Genomic DNA, 19348 nt, shown 5'->3' on the forward strand with positions numbered 1-19348 from the left:
GGCTTTGAGTAAATTGTTGATGCTCATAATGCATCAGAGTAGAAAAATTCAACATGTCTAAAATTGCTGAAATTAATAATGGTAGACTATTTCTTGTAACTTTTTCCTCATCCACAAAAGCAAAACTTTTTCTACAAAAGATTCTTAAAATTCTTTGTTTTCGAGAAATGTATAGAAATTAGACATTTCCATTGGGGTATGTAAACTTTTGACTACAACTGTATATATAGACAAACCATGAAGGAATGAAGGAACAGAGACTATTGGAGTAAAATAGAGAAAACATCCACGGAAAAAGGGTGGCTATTTTTCAAAAATGTCGTACTACAGGTGCAAAACAAATAAAAAAAAACAAACCAAAAAAAGACAAATCTAAATCTAAAACAAAATGGCCAAAATGGTTTAATATTTCAATTAAAAAAATATCCTGAGAAAAAAGGCACTTTACAGAGCGTTTAAAAGAGACCAAAAACAAAGTACTCAGAAAGAGTACCTGGAACTGCAAACACAAGTCAAAAAGGAAGTTAGAAAGGCCCAGAGAGAGATAGAAATGAGCATTGCCAAGGGGGCTAAAACCAATACCAAAAAGTTTTTCCAATATTATAACAGCAAAAGAACACTCAAGGAGGAAGTAAAATGTCTAAGAGATACAAACGGCAAAATCATAGACCAAGAAAAAAAAAAAATAGCAAATATATTAAATGATTACTTTTCACAGGTTTTTGCAAAGGAGGATACGGACAACATGCCCCACATGTCGACCTGTTCCTGTCCAATTTTAAATAACTTTAGCATAACAGAGGCAGAAGTGTTAAAGGGACTTGGAGCTCTTAAAATAAACAAATCCCCTGGGCCAGATGAGATCCTCCCAATAGTACTCAAAGAAATGAAAGAAGTTATTTACAAACTGCTAACCAAGATCATGCAACAGTCTCTTGACACAGGGGTTGTACTGACAGACTGGAGAATTGCAAACGTAATACCGATCCACAAAAAGGGAGACAAAACCGAACCAGGTAACTACAGACCAATAAGCCTGACTTCTATTATATGTAAACATATGGAAACTATAATAATATCTAAAATGGAAAATGACCTATATGGTAACAATATCCTGGGAGACAGTCAGCATTGTTTTAGGAAAGGGAGATCATGTCTAACTAACCTGCTTGACTCTTTTGAGGATGCAACTTCGACAATGGATAATTGCAAAGCATACAACATGATTTATTTCGACTTCCAGAAAGCTTTTGACAAAGTCCCGTATAAAAGATTAATTCTCAAACTGAACGCAGTAGGGATTCAAGGAAATGCATGCACATGGATTAGGGAGCGGTTAACATGTAGAAAACAGAAAGTACTGATTAGAGGAGAAACCTCAAAATGGAGCGAGGTAACCAGTGGTGTACCACAGGGATCAGTATTAGGGATCTACATTAATGATTTAGATTCTGGTATAGTAAGCAAATTCATTAAATTTGCAGACGACACAAAAATAGTAGGAGTGGCAAACACTGTTGCAGCAGCAAAGGTCATTCAAAATTATCTAGACAGCATTCAGAACTGGGCAGACACATGGCAAATGAAATTTAATACAGAAAAGTGTAAAGTATTGCATGCAGGCAATACAAATGTGCATTATAAATATCATATGGGAGATACTGAAATTGAAGAAGGGAACTATGAAAAAGACCTAGGAGTTTATGTTGACTCAGAAATGTCTTCATCTAGACAATGTGGGGAAGCTATAAAAAAAGGCCAACAAGATGCTCGGATATATTGTGAGAAGCACTGAATTTAAATCAAGGGAAGTCATGTTAAAACTGTTGACGCAAGAGACTTTTTAGACCTGAAAAAAGAAACAAGGACCAGGGGTCACAAATGGAGATTAGATAAAGGGGCATTCAGAACAGAAAATAGGAGGCACTGTAGAAAAGCGCAACACTCATTGGCGACTCATGGCTTGAAAAACTGGTGGGGCACAGCCCCCCCCCCCCCCAAAAAAAAAAAAACGTGCTCAAACCCGATGCCCGATTTTAACCATTTTTATGTAAACATTAAGCTAGCTTTCTAACATTACCAGATATTTAATCACAAACAGTTCTACGCCAGATTGTCACAATCAAGAGAGCTGCAAACAACACTACAGGCAAGAGTCTCTTATCGACAGACAGCTACACCTGCACTAACCTGAGCGTTTGAAATGGAAGTATCGTCACACTCTTGTGCTGTTCATAACATTCTGAACTACAGAAGAGTCAGGTTCGGTTTCTGTAGCTGTCTTTTTGCCATTTTAACAGGGCTCAAATTCACTCCGTTTTAGCACATATTTTCGCTGACTGAAAAAGTGAAAGTCTCACACGAGAACAAATATAACGGTGAAGGGTCTTAGACACTCTTTGTTATGTTATTATGTTTTGAAAGTTTGAAATAAACTGCGCATTTTTAAATAATAAACCCTGGCAACAGTGGCGTAGCCAGGATTTTTTTTCGGGAGAGGGTGGCAATGGTAACTTTTTTAAGGTGAATAGTCACAGTGGTGAAATTGGCACCCTGATTTCTTATTAGTGCATTGACGTTTTATTTTCGAAAAATAAAGAACTTTTTTTTTTAACAGAAGATCCAATAACCAAATACACTGTTGTGCAAAATAGTTAAAAAGAGAGATTCAGTTCAGAAAACAAAAAAGGAAATACGAAGCAAAGGACTTGAACTTTTAACATGCGCATCAGATTTCAATTTCACATTATGATAATAAATAACTATATATAATTTCATTCGTACTTATGGTTGTTCATTTCACATTTGGTGTTCAAAGCAAAGCAAACCATTTTATTTAATTTCACAAATCCTGACTAATGTAATTACTCTTTGACTGACGCAGGACTGCCGATGGTACCTAATCTTCTGGAGGTTCGGGGGAGGAGGGACTTGTGCACACAGTTGCATTAACTACATTGTATAACTACAGCGCCTTTAAAAACAAAAAAAATGTACAAACAGCTGATCCAACAAAAAACTTGGGTTGATTGACAGCAAATCCAACCACTCATTTTTATTGGTATCACACTGCACTGACATTCGCTAGTTGAGCTGACGGACACGCTGTAGCCTAAACAAATAATCAGAATGAAAACAAGTAGGTAACCGAACTCAGGAATTGAAACAGTTTTGCCGGTTTTCTCTCAGCAGCGTCCAGAACTGTTCATTCTGATTATTTTATTTAGTTATTCAATTAATAACAGGTTGTACATTTACCACTCCATCTCCAAGACCTGGATGGACTTGGTTACCGTCCCTTGATGAAGCTGGCTGCACAATCCGTGAAAAATGATAATCTTATTAGTAGGCTGGCTGCTGGAGAGGTCAGCTGGCAATAAGATATGTCATGAGGCGAGTGCATTCTATGTAAATACATAGGCTACTCATTACATAGTAGATGTCCTCTACCACATCTATGTGTGTAGTAGCTAGGCTACATAGCATATACAGTAATCATAGCCTATATGTTTCATGCATCTGTGTTTGGGGTTGAGCAAGTAGAGCTTGCTTATGTATTCTCATTGGTTGATAGCAACGCGGTAAATAAAAAGTTCTTTCCGTGAGCGAAAAGAAAAATCAGCGCCGCCCGTGCCACGTCCGCCCCGCTATAATGGTAAGCGAAAAATATAACAATATTGCAATTTCTTACACATGTTTCAGTGTGAACGATCCTAACACAGTGGCTAAGCCACTGCCTGGCAGAAATCTGGGGGGGCACGTGACCAGGCGTGCCCCCCCTATGCGTCACCACTGGCAACACTTGAGCAGTACTGCAAAACCTGGGCTTTAGAAATAAACCCAGATAAAACTAAAATTATGATTTTACAGAAAAAAGACAAATTACAAGGAAATAAATACCAATTCATCTGAACACACTGTGAGCTCTAGCTATCTGGGGTAATAATACCAATTCACCCTAAACACCTCCACTATAAAACACAGGTCTGGCCCGGTCCCAGATCTCTGATCCCCGTCGTGACTCCCCGTCCCAGAGCCCTGAGCCCTGTCGTGACTCCCCGTCCCAGAGCCCTGAGCCCCGTCATGAGTCCCCGTCCCCGAGCCCTGAGCCCCGTCCCAGAGCCCTGAGCCGTCGTGACTCCCCGTCCCCGAGCCCTGAGCCCCGTCGTGACTCCCCGTCCCCGAACCCTGAGCCCTGTCGTGACTCCCCGTCCCAGAGCCCTGAGCCCCGTCGTGACTCCCCGTCCCAGAGCCCTGAGCCCCGTCGTGACTCCCCGTCCCAGAGCCCTGAGCCCCGTCGTGACTCCCTGTCCCAGAGCCCTGAGCCCCGTCGTGAGTCCCCGTCCCCGAGCCCTGAGCCCCGTTCCAGAGCCCTGAGCCCCGTTGTGACTCCCCGTCCCAGAGCCCTGAGCCCTGTCCCAGAGCCCTGAGCCCCGTCGTGACTCCCCGTCCCAGAGCCCTGAGCCCCGTCGTGACTCCCCTTCCCAGAGCCCTGAACCCTGTCGTGACTCCCCGTCCCAGAGCTCTGAGCCCTGTCGTGACTCCCCGTCCCAGAGCCCTGAGCCCCGCCGTGACTCCCCGTCCCAGAGCTCTGAGCCCTGTCGTGACTCCCCGTCCCAGAGCCCTGAGCCCTGTCGTGACTCCCCGTCCCAGAGCCCTGAGCCCCGTAGTGAGTCCACGTCCCTGAGCCCTGAGCCCCGTCCCAGAGCCCTGAGTCCCGTCGTGACTCCCGTCCCAGAGCCCTGAGCACCGTCGTGACTCCCCGTCCCTGAACCCTGAGCCCCGCCGTAACTCCCCGTCCCAGAGCCCTGAGCCCCGTTGTGACTCCCCGTCCCAGAGCCCTGAGCCCCGCCATGACTCCCCGTCCCAGAGCCCTGAGCCCCGTCGTGACTCCCCGTCCCAGAGCCCTGAGCACCGTCATGAATCCCCGTCCCCGAGCCCTGAGCCCCGTCGTGACTCCCCGTCCCAGTGCCCTGAGCCCAGGTGGGCAGGCTGGGTCCACCAAGAGAGCGCCTTCAGACAGAGACGAGACACTGTCACCAGGCAGCTACAGTTCAATGTGGGCTGAAGAACCCTGCTGTCGAACCAGGCTTGGAGAGAACGCATGTGTAGAAGACCCAAAGGGAGGATCTGGAAAGCTGCTGCCATGAAGCCCAGAAGCCTCTGAAACATCACTACTGTGAGCTTTTTGCTGACCTGAAAAAGCTTCAGACAAGCGGCTATTCTCTGCACTCTGTCCTCCGACAGAGTGGACAGCATGGACCTGGAATCCAGATGCTCTCCCAAATAGGAGGCTGTCTGCGAGAGTGTGAGCTGGCTCTTTGCAAGATTCGCAGACAGGCCCAACCAACGAAGGTGGTCGGTGACAAGTTCCGCTTGGGCCTATGCCTGTGCTGGAGACTGGGTACAATGAGCCAGTCATCCAGGTAATTGAGTACTCTGACACCTCTGTGTCTCGATGCGGCCAGAATAGCCTCCATGCACTTTGAAAAGGCACGGGGAGGTAGAGAGAGGCAGGGCTGCTGCTCGGCTTGAGGCTTAGCCTGAGGCTTCTGCCTTTGCACTTGACAGTGAAACTCGTTGAAATTTCCCTTTTGTGCAGCTGCGGGTTGTTGTGAAAACCTCTGGTTTTAGCAGAGGCTGGCTGTACCGATCTCTGAGGCTGCTGGAACCTTGGCTTCCAGTTTGGTGCTGGTCTACGTACTGGAGGAGGTTGATAGGGGAGCAGGCGCACCAGTTCCTTTGTAGATTCTCACGCCCTGTGAGAGCACTGCAACATGTCATCTACTGTAGGACCAAAAGTGTGTCCTGGAGTAACGGGAGCGTCCAGCTATGGGGCCTTTTCACCATCTACTATGCACGCTTGGGATAGCCAGAGTTGCGGCTATTAACACAGCAAGGTTCCTGCCCACTGCCTGCCCGTTCAACTTCAAAATATGGAGGGTGCACGGAGCACGGTACACACAGTACAGAACGGCGCACAGAGCACGGTACACATGGTAAGGTGCAAATGGTATAGCTTCTGGTTTAACGCAACACAGCCCTAAGACTGGAGGAAGCCTGCTGTCACTGACAGCCTTCTCAGTGGCACTGCAAGCAGAGACCAGAGCAGCAACGAGACACTGTGGGAAGGACTGTGAGCAGTCAGACCCGAAGCAGAGCTGAGCCCAGCGACTGCCAGTGAATCGGCAGGGTAACCTCGTTCGATGTACAGAAGTACTGGCAGGAACGATAGCAGGTCTGGGACCTACAGTTACCAAGAAAGCGATATAGGGATGCCCATCTGTATAACACTCTTCACAAACCAACAGCTCGAGCCTACTGCTAGAGCCCTAACAGTCTGCACACTAATTCTACAAGCAGAGCTCAATGTGGCAACGAGACACTGAGGGAAAACTGCAAGCAGCCTGACCCAGCGTGTGTCTCGGTCTTTAGTATTTTTTATAATAAAAAAACATTTGTTTTTATTTTTAAGCTTCACCGAAGCTAGCAGCTTAAGAGAGAAATACAGTAGCTGACCACGGTGTTTGATCCCAGGGAAGGGGCGACAGAGCCACTGGCACAAGGCCACTCACGGGCTAACGAAAAGTGCACAACGTGTAATTAGTAATTACTAAAAGCAATCGCAATTAGTGTAAACACAAGCAGATATAAGTGATACTTATCCGTGTGTAGATCTCTCTCTCAGGTCAGTGAAAGGAAAAATGATGACGATATTGTGTCAGCAATCCTTTTATGCTCTAGGGGTCAGGCGAGACTGTGTCACAGGAACTGTGTGCAGCTTTGATATATCTATTCAGGTTTTCATGGTCTTTAAGGATAAATACCCATTTGGCAATGGTTACATTTCATACTTGATAGGGAACAAAAAAAACATTTGCAGAGATTCTACTCACAGCACCTCCTCACACACCAGCACTCTGACCCCTCTCACGACTCACAATCCTGTGCTACAGGACAGCAAGCGAGAGAGGTAGAGGTTAATATTGAGAGATAGAGGAGGGAGAGGCAGAGAAGGAGAAGCAGGGGTTGATATATATAGCAAGAGGGGAGGGAGAGAGGAGTTAGTACAGAGAGAGCCACTGGACTGCACTCCGTCTTGCTCCCTCTCTGCCATGGCACAGTCTCACCTCCACTGAGAACTCGTTGCTGGCGTAGCGTCCGTTCATCTCTGTGCAGGACAGCCGGAACTTCCTCTCGTACAGCGCGGCGCCGACAGAGATCCGATAACGCAGCGAGCGCAAGAGATCCTCGTACACTGAGATCGACTCCGCACCTCAGAGGAGAGAGAGAGAGTCAGTCAGAAACTGATCAATTACACACCTGAGAGGAGAGAGAGAGTGTGAGAAACTGAACAACTATACACCTGAGGAGAGAGAGAGACTGAGAAACTGATCAACTACACACCTGAGGAGAGAGAGAGACTGAGAAACTGAACAACTACACACCTGAGGAGAGAGAGAGACTGAGAAACTGATCAACTACACACCTGAGGAGAGAGAGAGATAGACTGTGAGAAACTGATCAACCACACACCTGAGGAGAGAGAGAGACTGAGAAACTGATCAACTACACACCTGAGGAGAGAGAGAGACTGTGAGAAATTGATCAACTGCACACCTGAGGAGAGAGACTGTGAGAAACTGATCAACCACACACCTGAGGAGAGAGACTATGAGAAACTGATCAACTACACACCTGAGGAGAGAGAGAGAAGTAAGGGACACATTCTATTCTAATTCTTCAGCCAGATTTATGACTTGATGCCACTTACAATAGAGAAAACTTAAATTAAGAGTAATTTTGTGTTGACAATGAAATAAGCCATCATGTAAACTACATCTCCCACTGCACTGCTGGAAATTCACACTCATCTCAGAGGGAAAACTGGTGAAAAGCACATTGGGAAATGTAGTTTAATAATTATAGATTACCTGAGAAATGCAGTGTTATTGATCACTGATTACCTGATATTGCGATGTAAGCCGTGTTATTGATCAGCTCCAGTCCTTTCTCTCTCACGGACTCGGGGTCGAGAATAAGCTCCTCCCTCTGCAGGTCTAGCTCCTCCCCCACCGGAGACACCTCACAGCCATCGAGCGTGTGCGCCACTGCGTCAGACATGAGAGCTGGGGGCATTATACACACAATACAGACTCAGTGACCACAAGCTGCACACTGAAACAGGCTGAGAGCAGCATGAGATTGAATCACAGGCACATCACACCCTCCACTGTGTGGCATGCTTAGGGGCTAACCCTAACCCTAACCCTAACCCTAACCCTCCACTGTGTAGCATGCTTGAGGAGCTAAATATTATTATTTTTTATTATTTATTTCTTAGCAGACGCCCTTATCCAGGGCGACCTTCAATTGTTACAAGATATCACATTATTTTTACATACAATTACCCATTTATACAGCTGGGTTTTTACTGGAGCAATCTAGGTAAAGTACCTTGTTCAAGGATACAGCAGCAGTGTCCCCCACCTGGGATTGAACCCATGACCCTCCGGTCAAGAGTCCAGAGCCCTAACCACTACTCCACTACTGCCTTCTTTTACTGCCTTGTGAGCGGTTAATTGCTGAAAAAGAGTCTCCTGCCCGTGAACATGCTTGGTGGGGTAACAGGGTCAGGACATGTAGAGGCTGCCTCACGATTGCACAGTGTGAGTGCTCCCTCCAACGATAGTCAGGGAGAGCCACTTCTTTATGTTCCTATGTCTCGATACCAATGGGCTGATGAAATTCAGTGTGCTTAGGTTCCCCGCGCCTGTCCCTTAGAGAAGAGGCAGACTTTATTTACAAACATTTGGAGGGGGAAGCAGGAGATGAGATTAAACTTTGTTCTTTAGAGGAATGAAGGAATCCCAAGTATATAACAGAATTACTATAGGAGTGGATGGGTGTGCACAACCATTTGCTAAATTACAGGAGGAATTTTTTTCACCCGTAAACAGCTAGCAGGTGAAGCAGTAAGGGAATGTTCCCGTGGCTTAATGGCCCTCTTAGAAGACATTACTCAGTGCAGCCCCAAGGGAGTCCCAGATAAAGACACTGTAGGATCACTCTCTGTGCAGCCCCAAGGGAGTCCCAGATAAAGACACTGTAGGATCACTCTCTGTGCAGCCCCAAGGGAGTCCCAGATAAAGACACTGTAGGATCACTCTCTGTGCAGCCCGAGGGAGTCCCAGATAAAGACACTGTAGGATCACTCTCTGTGCAGCCCGAGGGAGTCCCAGATAAAGACACTGTAGGATCACTCTCTGTGCAGCCCGAGGGAGTCCCAGATAAAGACACTGTAGGATCACTCTCTGTGCAGCCCGAGGGAGTCCCAGATAAAGACACTGTAGGATCACTCTCAGTTATTACATTAAAAAGCACTGATTTGAAGAAACTAATTCTGAAATGCAGACACAGTGTTTAACAGCTTCACCTCAAAGGAGATGTCCGCTCTCGTATGGCCAGACAATCAGTTATACGAGACTCAGTATCTTTTGTTTCAAAATCACATTAAACAAGACTTTTAGCAACTAAATGTGTCTGTAAAAATGGCTTCGGAGCTGTTAGTGCTGGACCACGTTCTTCAAACTGCTCCTCGGAGGAGGACCAACTCCTGCTGCCTTGCGAAGTCCCTACTGCTTCCCCTAGAAGATGCTAACTATACAACTGAGACTTCACGCAGGTATTGCACAAGATTAATGCTAAACAAGCGAGCTGAGCCGTGATATAAAGTTGAAATCTCTACGTGCATGTGAGTAGATAACAGATATCTTTCGATGTAAACGTTATCTTAACAATTAGGGCACTTTAATCTGATTGCATCCAGTACAATTTGATTTGCTCTTAGGAACCTATGGAAGAGATCCTATTGTAATGTTGGTAACTTGTGGTATTCATTGTGAAATCATTATACAGAATGTCTGACATGTCATGCTACAGGAGCTACTCCGTCACATACCAGTGGAGAACGAGATAGAGAACGTGGTATTTCAGGACTGGAGCATGGCATTTCAGAACAAAGACTTTGTGTGTGTCTTGTTTGTTTGTTTATAAGAACATAAGAACATAAGAAAGTTTTCAAACGAGAGGAGGCCATTCAGCCCATCTTGCTCGTTTGGTTGTTAGTAGCTTATTGATCCAAGAATCTCATCAAGCAGCTTCTTGAAGGTTCCCAGGGTGTCAGCTTCAACAACATTACTGGGGAGTTGGTTCCAGACCCTCACAATTCTCTGTGTAAAAAAGTGCCTCCTATTTTCTGTTCTGAATGTCCCTTTATCTAATCTCCATTTGTGACCCCTGGTCCTTGTTTCTTTTTTCAGGTCAAAAAAGTCCCCTGGGTCGACATTGTCTACATCTTTTAGGATTTTGAATGTTTGAATCAGATCACCGTGTAGTCTTCTTTGTTCAAGACTGAATAGATTCAATTCTTTTAGCCTGTCTGCATACGACATGCCTTTTAAACCCGGGATAATTCTGGTCGCTCTTCTTTGCACTCTTTCTAGAGCAGCAATATCCTTTTTGTAACGAGGTGACCAGAACTGAACACAATATTCTAGGTGAGGTCTTACTAATGCATTGTAAAGTTTTAACATTACTTCCCTTGATTTAAATTCAACACTTCTCACAATATATCCGAGCATCTTGTTGGCCTTTTTTATAGCTTCCCCACATTGTCTAGATGAAGACATTTCTGAGTTAACATAAACTCCTAGGTCGTTTTCATAGTTCCCTTCTTCAATTTCAGTATCTCCCATATGATATTTATAATGCACATTTTTATTGCCTGCATGCAATACTTTACACTTTTCTCTATTAAATTTCATTTGCCACGTGTCTGCCCAGTTCTGAATGCTGTCTAGATCATTTTGAATGACCTTTGCTGCTGCAACAGTGTTTGCCACTCCTCCTATTTTTGTGTCGTCTGCAAATTTAACGAGTTTGCTTACTATACCAGAATCTAAATCATTAATGTAGATTAGGAATAGCAGAGGACCTAATACTGATCCCTGTGGTACACCACTGGTTACCTCACTCCATTTTGAGGTTTCTCCTCTAATCAGTACTTTCTGTTTTCTACCTGTTAACCACTCCCTAATCCATGTGCATGCATTTCCTTGAATCCCTACTGCGTTCAGTTTGAGAATTAATCTTTTATGCGGGACTTTGTCAAAAGCTTTCTGGAAATCTAAATAAACCATGTCGTATGCTTTGCAATTATCCATTTTCAATGTTGCATCCTCAAAAAAGTCAAGCAGGTTAGTTAGACATGATCGCCCTTTCCTAAAACCATGCTGACTGTCTCCCAGGATATTGTTAACATATAGGTAATTTTCCATTTTTGATCTTATTATAGTTTCCATAAGTTTACATATAATAGAAGTCCGGCTTATTGGTCTGTAGTTACCTGGTTCGGTTTTGTCTCCCTTTTTGTGGATCGGTATTACGTTTGCAATTTTCCAGTCTGCCGGTACAACCCGTGTCAAGAGACTGTTGCATGATCTTGGGTAGCGGTTCGTAAATAACTTCTTTCATTTCTTTGAGTACTATTGGGAGGATCTCATCCGGCCCAGGGGATTTGTTTATTTTAAGAGCTCCTAGTCCCTTTAACACTTCTGCCTCTGTTATGCTAAAGTTATTTAAATCAGGATAGGACGACATGTGGGGCATGTTGTCTGTGTCCTCCTTTGTAAAAACCTGTGAAAAGTAATCATTTAATATATTTGCTATTTTTTTTTCTTCATCTATGATTTTGCCATTTGTGTCTCTTAGACATTTAACCTCCTCTTTGAATGTTCTCTTGCTGTTATAATATTGGAAAAACATTTTGGAATTGGTTTTAGCCCCCTTAGCAATATTGATTTCTATCTCTCTCTTGGCCTTTCTAACTTCCTTTTTGACTTGTGTTTGCAGTTCCAGGTACTCTTTCTGTGTACTTTGTTTTTCTGTATGGGGAACAATAAAGACTCCTCATTGAGATTGCACACAGCTTACAGGTTTAAGCTTAGTGATTGTGACAGAATCTCTTCTAGTTCATCTATAGAAGTTGCTTTCACTAATTACTCGAATGCTTATTGTCTGTTTTGTTATGCTGTACGAATAAATCATTTTTCTTTAAACTAACTGAAGAGTCTCATTTGCAAGCAAGCTTGTTTATATCAACCTCAAGCCAGAACTTGAATCAAAGTGGAATTAATAGCCTACTATTTTCAGAGGCTCTCACATCATAAGGATGAATACACTGCAGAGGCTCTCACATCACAAGGACGAATACACTGCAGTGGCTCTCACATCATAAGGATGAATACACTGCAGAGGCTCTCACATCACAAGGACGAATACACTGCAGTGGCTCTCACATCACAAGGATGAATACACTGCAGTGGCTCTCACATCACAAGGATGAATACACTGCAGTGGCTCTCACATCACAAGGATGAATACACTGCAGTGGCTCTCAAGAGTGTTTCTCTCTGTGAACAACAAAGTGAGCATGTTCTCTAGTCTGGCCGATTCAGCTGCTCCGCTCTAACCAGCCCGTATTTTGTTTTAAATTTGAGCAGGATGTCACATGAGCCGCAGCTGTTTGCTGATTGACCTGCGGGTTGAGAACCCCTGATATACTGTAGTGAATACTAATAGTTCAATTCCGTAATAATTTGAATATTCAGTGTAGCTATACGGAACCCCTCTACACCAGTAAAGACCATTTGAATTTGAAGAAGGGTGGGGTGGGAGAATAAATTCAAATAAAAAATAAACAAAGAGTTTTAGAAGTAATGAAACTGCTGCCATTCTGGCTTGTGTCTGTAGGTAGCGTCTTGTATAAGGAATCAGATCACAGCACAGTTTCTCACCTCCGCCCTCCATGCCCTGGCTGGCTGTGTTGATGGAGTGGGACAGGGAGCAGGTGATCCTCAACTCAGAGAAGAGGGGCACCCCCTGGGGGGTCTCGAATTCAGAGGCGGGCCGCGCAAAGTGAGCCGTCCCAGAGAGGAAGATCTGAGGGGCGTCTGGCTGCAGGACCACCAGGTATCCCTCAACATCACGAATTGAGACACAGCCCTCCTCACTGAAACACCTGGGAGAGACAGGGAGAGAGAGTGTGTGCAGGAGTGAGGGGGAGGGTGTGGAGAGTGAGAGAATGAGGGTGTGGGGAGTGAGTGGGAGGGGTATGGGGAGTGAGGGGGAGGGGTGTGGGGAATGAGGGGGAGGGGTGTGAGGAGTGAGGGGGAGAGTGTGGGAAATGAGAGAATGAGGGTGTGGGGAGTGAGGGGGAGGGGTGTGGGGGAGGGGTGTGCAGGAGTGAGGGGGAGGGGTGTGGGGAGTGAGGGGGAGGGTGTGGGAAATGAGAGAATGAGGGTGTGGGGAGTGAGGGGGAGGGGTGTGGGGGAGGGGTGTGCAGGAGTGAGGGGGACGGGTGTGGGGAGTGAGGGGGAGGCTGTGAGGAGTTAGGGGGAGGGGTGTGCAGGAGTGAGGGGGAGGGGTGTGGGGAATGAGGGGGAGGGTGTGGGGTGTGTGGTGAGTGAGGGGGAGGGTGTGAGGAGTGAGGGGGAGGGTGTGGGTGGGGGGGGAGGGGTGTGGAGGGGAGGGTGTGGGGGGGGGGGGGGGGGGATATGCAGATTGCTGACCTGAGTGAAGTGGATATCCTCAGTGGACGGACCCCAGGGGTCGCAAACCTCAGAGAGTTCCGATACGTGACCTGCTGAATCGCCCGATTGAAATTCTCAATGTCATCGCCCTCAAGAATCAACATGGACTGTGTAGGGTTAACATGGACCTGAGATAGAGAGCGAGAGAGAGAGAGATGGGGAGAGGGGGTAGGAGAGAGAGAGGGGAGCGGAGAGAGACGGGGAGGGACAGGGTTATTAAACTGCCCCGCAATCTCTGTCTCACGGGTCCAGTGTCCGCGGGGCTCCTGCTTCTCACCTTCATGCCCGACCCCAGCGACTCTAGGTCCCCGAAGTCCAGCCCCTCTCGGCAGGCATACAGACACTCGATGACATTGTGGGGCTCCACACGACCCGGCCGCACAGTGAACCCCGCCAAGAGACCCCGGAAATGAGAGTGGAACCGAGGGGGCGCGGGGTCTGAGAGAGGGGGGAGAGAGAGAGAGGGGAGTGGTGAATTAGGGTCAAATAACCAAATTTCAATATTCAATAAACATGCTCTGAGGTTAAACAATGTTTTAAAAATGAGAATAAACTGAGAAAGAAACAGATTCAGTTTCACGTTTAATGAATATAAAAGGGCTCAACAAAACTTGATTAAATAGTGAGCAGGGCCAGACTGCCCCCCTCGCTGCCCCACACTAGTGCACATAGGGGAGATTACCTGCCCTGTCCCAGACTCTCACCTTGCTCAGACTCACTGCTGTTAGTGCTTCCCTTCTCAGCTTCTTCTGCAAGAGAGAACAAGCCAATACAGAACTCAGATTACTCTCTTTCACAGTAACTTCTTAAACAGTGTCTTAAAACAATTCCATTTGAGTGCTTTGTTCCCATTCCCTCCCCTCCTGCATTTCAATACAGATGCTTAGTCCTCTGCCCCCTCACCTGTCCAGCTGGCTCCGATGACTAGGCGGGGGTGGGGGGCGGGGGGGCGCAGGGGGCCGTTGTCATGGATGAGTGCGGGGTCATAGGTCACTCCGTCCACGTAGAGCGTGACTGTGGGGAACTCCAGATTCACAGCGTAGTGGTGCCAGTCATCATCACACACCTAGAGACACAGAGACACCGAGAGACACAGAGAGACACAGAGACAGAGGCACGGAGAGAAACAGAGACACAGATACACACAGAGAGACATACAGAGAGACAGAGAGAAAGAGACACAGAGACAGATACACACAGAGAGAAAGAGAGACACAGAGGGACATACAGAGACACACAGAGACAGAGACACAGAGGTAGAAACACAGAGACACACAGAGAGACAGAGAGAGACACACAGACACACACATACACAAACAGGCATACAGACACATGGAAAAGAGACACACAGACACAATTCTGTCAATTCTGAAACCAACTACTCACTTCAGAATCTAATGCAGCTTTCAGTCTTTAGGAGTCTGGTTGAAAAAAGGACTTTAGTATAGTGTGCCTTAAAGATAATCTGAGCACAACCAGCGCTAGAAACTGGAGATGCAAAATGAAGGGAGCATGTCAGATGAGACTGAGGGGCAGTGAATAGAAATGTGAAATAGGTCTGCAAGCGCTGAAGCCACGCTGTTATATCGACTGGACACCACCTGCAGTGGATCTTCAATGAGAGAATCATAGAATACAGCAGTGTAGAAATCTCAAGGCCATGTGTGAAGCTTGTGGCCTGGACATTACGTGTGAAGCGTGTGGCCTGGATTCACTTACCTGTTCCAGCTTCCAGAGGAACTTGACAGGTCTGGCGTTGGTAAGCGGCCAATACAAGAGGGAGAGACGGCAGCCGTGCACCGAGAGAGAGTAGTGAGAGAACGAGTCATCTGAGAGAGGGAGAGGGAGAGAGTGTGAGAGTGAGTGTACAGGAGGGAGAGATAACAGCCATGCACCGAGAGAGAGTAGTGAGACTACACACACTAACACGCACACTCACTCTCACTCACACACACACACACACACACACACACACACATACACAAACACGCACACACACTCTCACTCACACACACAAACTAGGGCTGCTATGATTAAATTCTCATTAAATACATCGAGATAAATACTCTCTCACCGTTCCTGACGGTGTTACAGATGATGCTCTCCTCCTCTCTCCTGGCCCGGCCGTGTTGCTGCTGTGCCGGCTGGGTGCTGCTGGCGTGTTTCATCCACAGCTGCAGAGTGAAGTGGTCTCCGGCCGACACGCCAAGCTCACGCAGCGCAGACTGGGGCACCTCGCACGCCTGCCGCAGCGAGCCATTGAACACAAACACCAGCGACGAATCAGGGGAGGGCACTGTGGTTAGGCCTGCCGTCCAATTGGTGGAGAAGGAAGGGGGCGGGAGCAGGTCCACCTCTCCGCGCACTGCACCTATCAGAAGACAGAGAGAGAGAGGAGGGAGGGGCTTCAGCCGACCAGCACAGAACCACACTGTGAAGCACCAGCCAGGATCGTAAAGCAGTAATCAGAGTGCTATTATCAGGGTGATTCTGTGAAGGGGTGCTGTCACAGTGCGGTGTTGTCAGGGCGATTCTGTGAAGGGGTGCTGTCACAGTGCGGTGTTGTCAGGGTGATTCTGTGAAGGGGTGCTGTCACAGTGCGGTGTTGTCAGGGTGATTCTGTGAAGGGGTGCTGTCACAGTGCGGTGTTGTCAGGGTGATTCTGTGAAGGGGTGCTGTCACAGTGCGGTGTTGTCAGGGTGATTCTGTGAAGGGGTGCTGTCACAGTGCGGTGTTGTCAGGGTGATTCTGTGAAGGGGTGCTGTCACAGTGCGGTGTTGTCAGGGTGATTCTGTGAAGGGGTGCTGTCACAGTGCGGTGTTGTCAGGGTGATTCTGTGAAGGGGTGCTGTCACTGTGTGGTGTTGTCAGGGTGATACTGGCCCCAGTCTGCTCTCAGTGCTCCCAGTACTTACCGCAGAGCCGCCTCACAGAGCGGTCGGAGTAGCTGTCCCGGTCGCAGCCCTTGCCGATGTGGTTGGTTTGCAGCTCTATGGTGGCCTGGATGTTCCAAACTGGCTCCTCGCAGGTCTCCAGGTGCATGCTGGGAAACAGGGAGACACTGCCAGAGCCGGGGGTGTACTCGATCCGCTTTGACCAGCCTGTGAGAGAGAGAGAGAGAGAGAGAGAGGAGAGAGAGAGAGAGACTTTTGACTTTTCAATTTCCTTTATTTTCAATTAATTATTAAAACAATACATTAATACATATACTGTATATATATATATATATATTTTTTTTTCAATGACAAAAAACAACCACAATTATTTTCCCCCCACCACCATGCAAAAAAGAAAACACAGATCCTCTTTTCCATCCTTTATGTTAAAAATTAATTTGTAAGTTTGCTCCTTCTAATTCACACAGCACCTCATTTACACACCACAATTCCTCAAATTTTCCAAGATCTTTCCACAGTTTATAAAACTCATAATCTACTTTCAGCCTACATTTCACCAGTATCTTGAACATGCTCAGCACATCATCACTCCCCTCCCGCTGCACTCTGTTCTTTCTAGTCTTATAAATAGCCAGCTTAGCCTGCCCCGCCAGGAAATTCACAATCTGATCGATTCTTTTTGTTTTCTTCCTATACCCATTTCCAAAAATAAAAACTGTGATGTTAAAATTTAAATTGAAAGCAGTAAAAAACTGAGCTAAAAGACTAAAAATGGGTGCTAATCGGGAGCATGCGCTAAAACAATGAAACACGGTCTCTCTCTGAGCACAAAACGGACAGGAATCAGACACGCCGGGGTTAATAATGCTGATAAAAGCACTGACAGCAACAATCATGTGTAAAACCCTCCACTGCAGATCCCCAGCTCTCTTATTGAGGGGGGGTTTATACAAGCTGCTCCAGGCTGGCACTGTACTCTCCTCCTCTTCCAGCCTGGCTCTCCAGGGTGTGTCAGGGAGTGTGGTTAGCTGGGTCTGATGCTTAACAAACACTCAAACTCTGTACAGGGCTTTGCCCTCCATGCTTGAGACAAGCCTCCCACTCAACCCCTCTGCTTCCAGTAGCGGCCCTGGAGGCCCCGCTTCTTCCATGAAAGCAGGAGACACTCGCAAGCCTGGGAACGGGGGCGGGATATCAGGGAGAGGGTGTCCCTGGAACAACTCTTTCAGAAGCAGCCGTCCCTCCGGAGACAAAGCGGATCTAAGCTGGCTCAAAAACCTCTCCACTCTTCGTACTGAGTGCACTCCCAGCTCAGCACTCAGCCTTTCCGCACTCAGCCAGCAGCCCTGCCGCAGGTCCAGCAGGTGGCGCAGCTTCGTGAGGCGAGCTCTGATTAGCTGGTGGTTCAATGCAGGGGCGTCAGTGCTTGGAGGAGCAAGGAGCGGGTTGTTTACAATTGGCTCTTCCAGAAGCCAATGCAAAGTGGGGGCCTCCTCCCCTCTCTCAACCTTCAAAAGGCGCCAGGCCCTCAACATGCTCCTGTAGAAAATGGGGATCGATGACAGGTCCACCTGGCTGGAATCCACTAGGAACAGGTGCTTATCCAGCCTTAGCGCTCCTGCTCTCCTCAGCAGGGCGCAGGCCAGCAGTCTCCAGGACAGTGAGTCAGGTCCATATAGCAGCCGCAGGACTGACTGCAGTCGGAAAGTCGAGACCCGGCTGCTCACATCCATCATACCCTGACCTCCTTTCTCCCTTGGCAGGTACAGCACTCCTTTCCTTAGCCAGTGCAACCCGTCCCAGAAGAAATCCAGCATCACCTTCTGCACCTCTTCCAGCAGCCCCTGCCGTGGTTCCAAACACACCAGCCGGTGCCACAGTGTAGATGCCACCAGGTTGTTAATAATCAGAGCTCTGCCTCTGTAGGAGAGCTACGGGAGCAGCCAGCGCCACCTGCCCAGTCGCGCCTTCACTCCCTCCAGCACCCCCTCCCAGTTCTTTATCTCGCTGATGTCATTCCCCAGGTGCACCCCCAAGTACTTGAATCCTCCCCTGCTCCATTGAAGCCCTCCAGCCAGCGCTGGGGGTCCGCAGTCCTCCCACTGCCCCATCAGCAGTGCACAGCTTTTATTCCAGTTCACCTTGGCTGAGGACAATGTCTCAAAGTCTACAAGGGTGCTGTGCAGTGTCTTGATGTCCTGCTCCCCCTTGACCATCACCACGAGGTCGTCAGCGTACGCACACACACACTAAAATACAAAGCAAACTGGAATGCTATCGGGTCCTAAAAAGACACTACACCCTGGCTGAATACCTGACCAGGGTGAAAAACAGTAAACAGAGACAGACCTTAACAAAGTACAGGCTCAAAAATACAACACCTCTGCACAGACTTCTCAGACTCCTCGGTGAGCACACAAGCTGTATAGAAGTGGCAGCCCAGTACACAAGCGCCTGCCACAGCCTGAGGGACAGGGAGTGACACTGAGGCTCCTCACACAGGGAGAGAAAAGAAAAATAAATAAATAAATACATGTTACAGAGTACATATATATATATCTTATTGTATTGCTTGTATTGTAACACTTCAAATGTATTTGCTTACGATTGTAAGTCGCCCTGGATAAGGGCGTCTGCTAAGAAATAAATAATAATATATATATATATATATTTACAGTGCCTTGCAAAAGTATTCAGACCCCTGACCAATCCTCTCATATTACTGAATTACAAATGGTACATTGAAATTTCGTTCTGTTTGATATATTTTATTTTAAGTATTCAAACCCTGTGCTGTGGA

The 19348-nt window shown here is 47.0% G+C and overlaps 1 protein-coding gene across 4 annotated transcripts in view; it reads right to left on the minus strand.

Moving 5' to 3' along the window:
- The window catches only part of clstn3 (calsyntenin 3), a 57255-nt gene that overhangs the window by 11694 nt on the left and 26213 nt on the right, over window positions 1-19348 (minus strand). For all 4 annotated transcript variants that reach the window (XM_058993516.1, XM_058993518.1, XM_058993517.1 and 1 more), the window contains exons 8-17: window positions 16567-16752; window positions 15727-16023; window positions 15372-15481; window positions 14556-14718; window positions 14357-14401; window positions 13930-14090; window positions 13632-13780; window positions 12858-13081; window positions 7968-8129; window positions 7131-7276 (exon numbers count right to left, since the gene is read on the minus strand). In XM_058993516.1, coding sequence (XP_058849499.1) covers window positions 7131-7276; window positions 7968-8129; window positions 12858-13081; window positions 13632-13780; window positions 13930-14090; window positions 14357-14401; window positions 14556-14718; window positions 15372-15481; window positions 15727-16023; window positions 16567-16752 — 1643 coding nt within the window. The remainder of the gene's footprint in view (window positions 1-7130; window positions 7277-7967; window positions 8130-12857; window positions 13082-13631; window positions 13781-13929; window positions 14091-14356; window positions 14402-14555; window positions 14719-15371; window positions 15482-15726; window positions 16024-16566; window positions 16753-19348) is intronic.

Source organism: Acipenser ruthenus, chromosome 20, assembly GCF_902713425.1.
Source record: "Acipenser ruthenus chromosome 20, fAciRut3.2 maternal haplotype, whole genome shotgun sequence".
NCBI classification, from domain to species: domain Eukaryota; kingdom Metazoa; phylum Chordata; class Actinopteri; order Acipenseriformes; family Acipenseridae; genus Acipenser; species Acipenser ruthenus.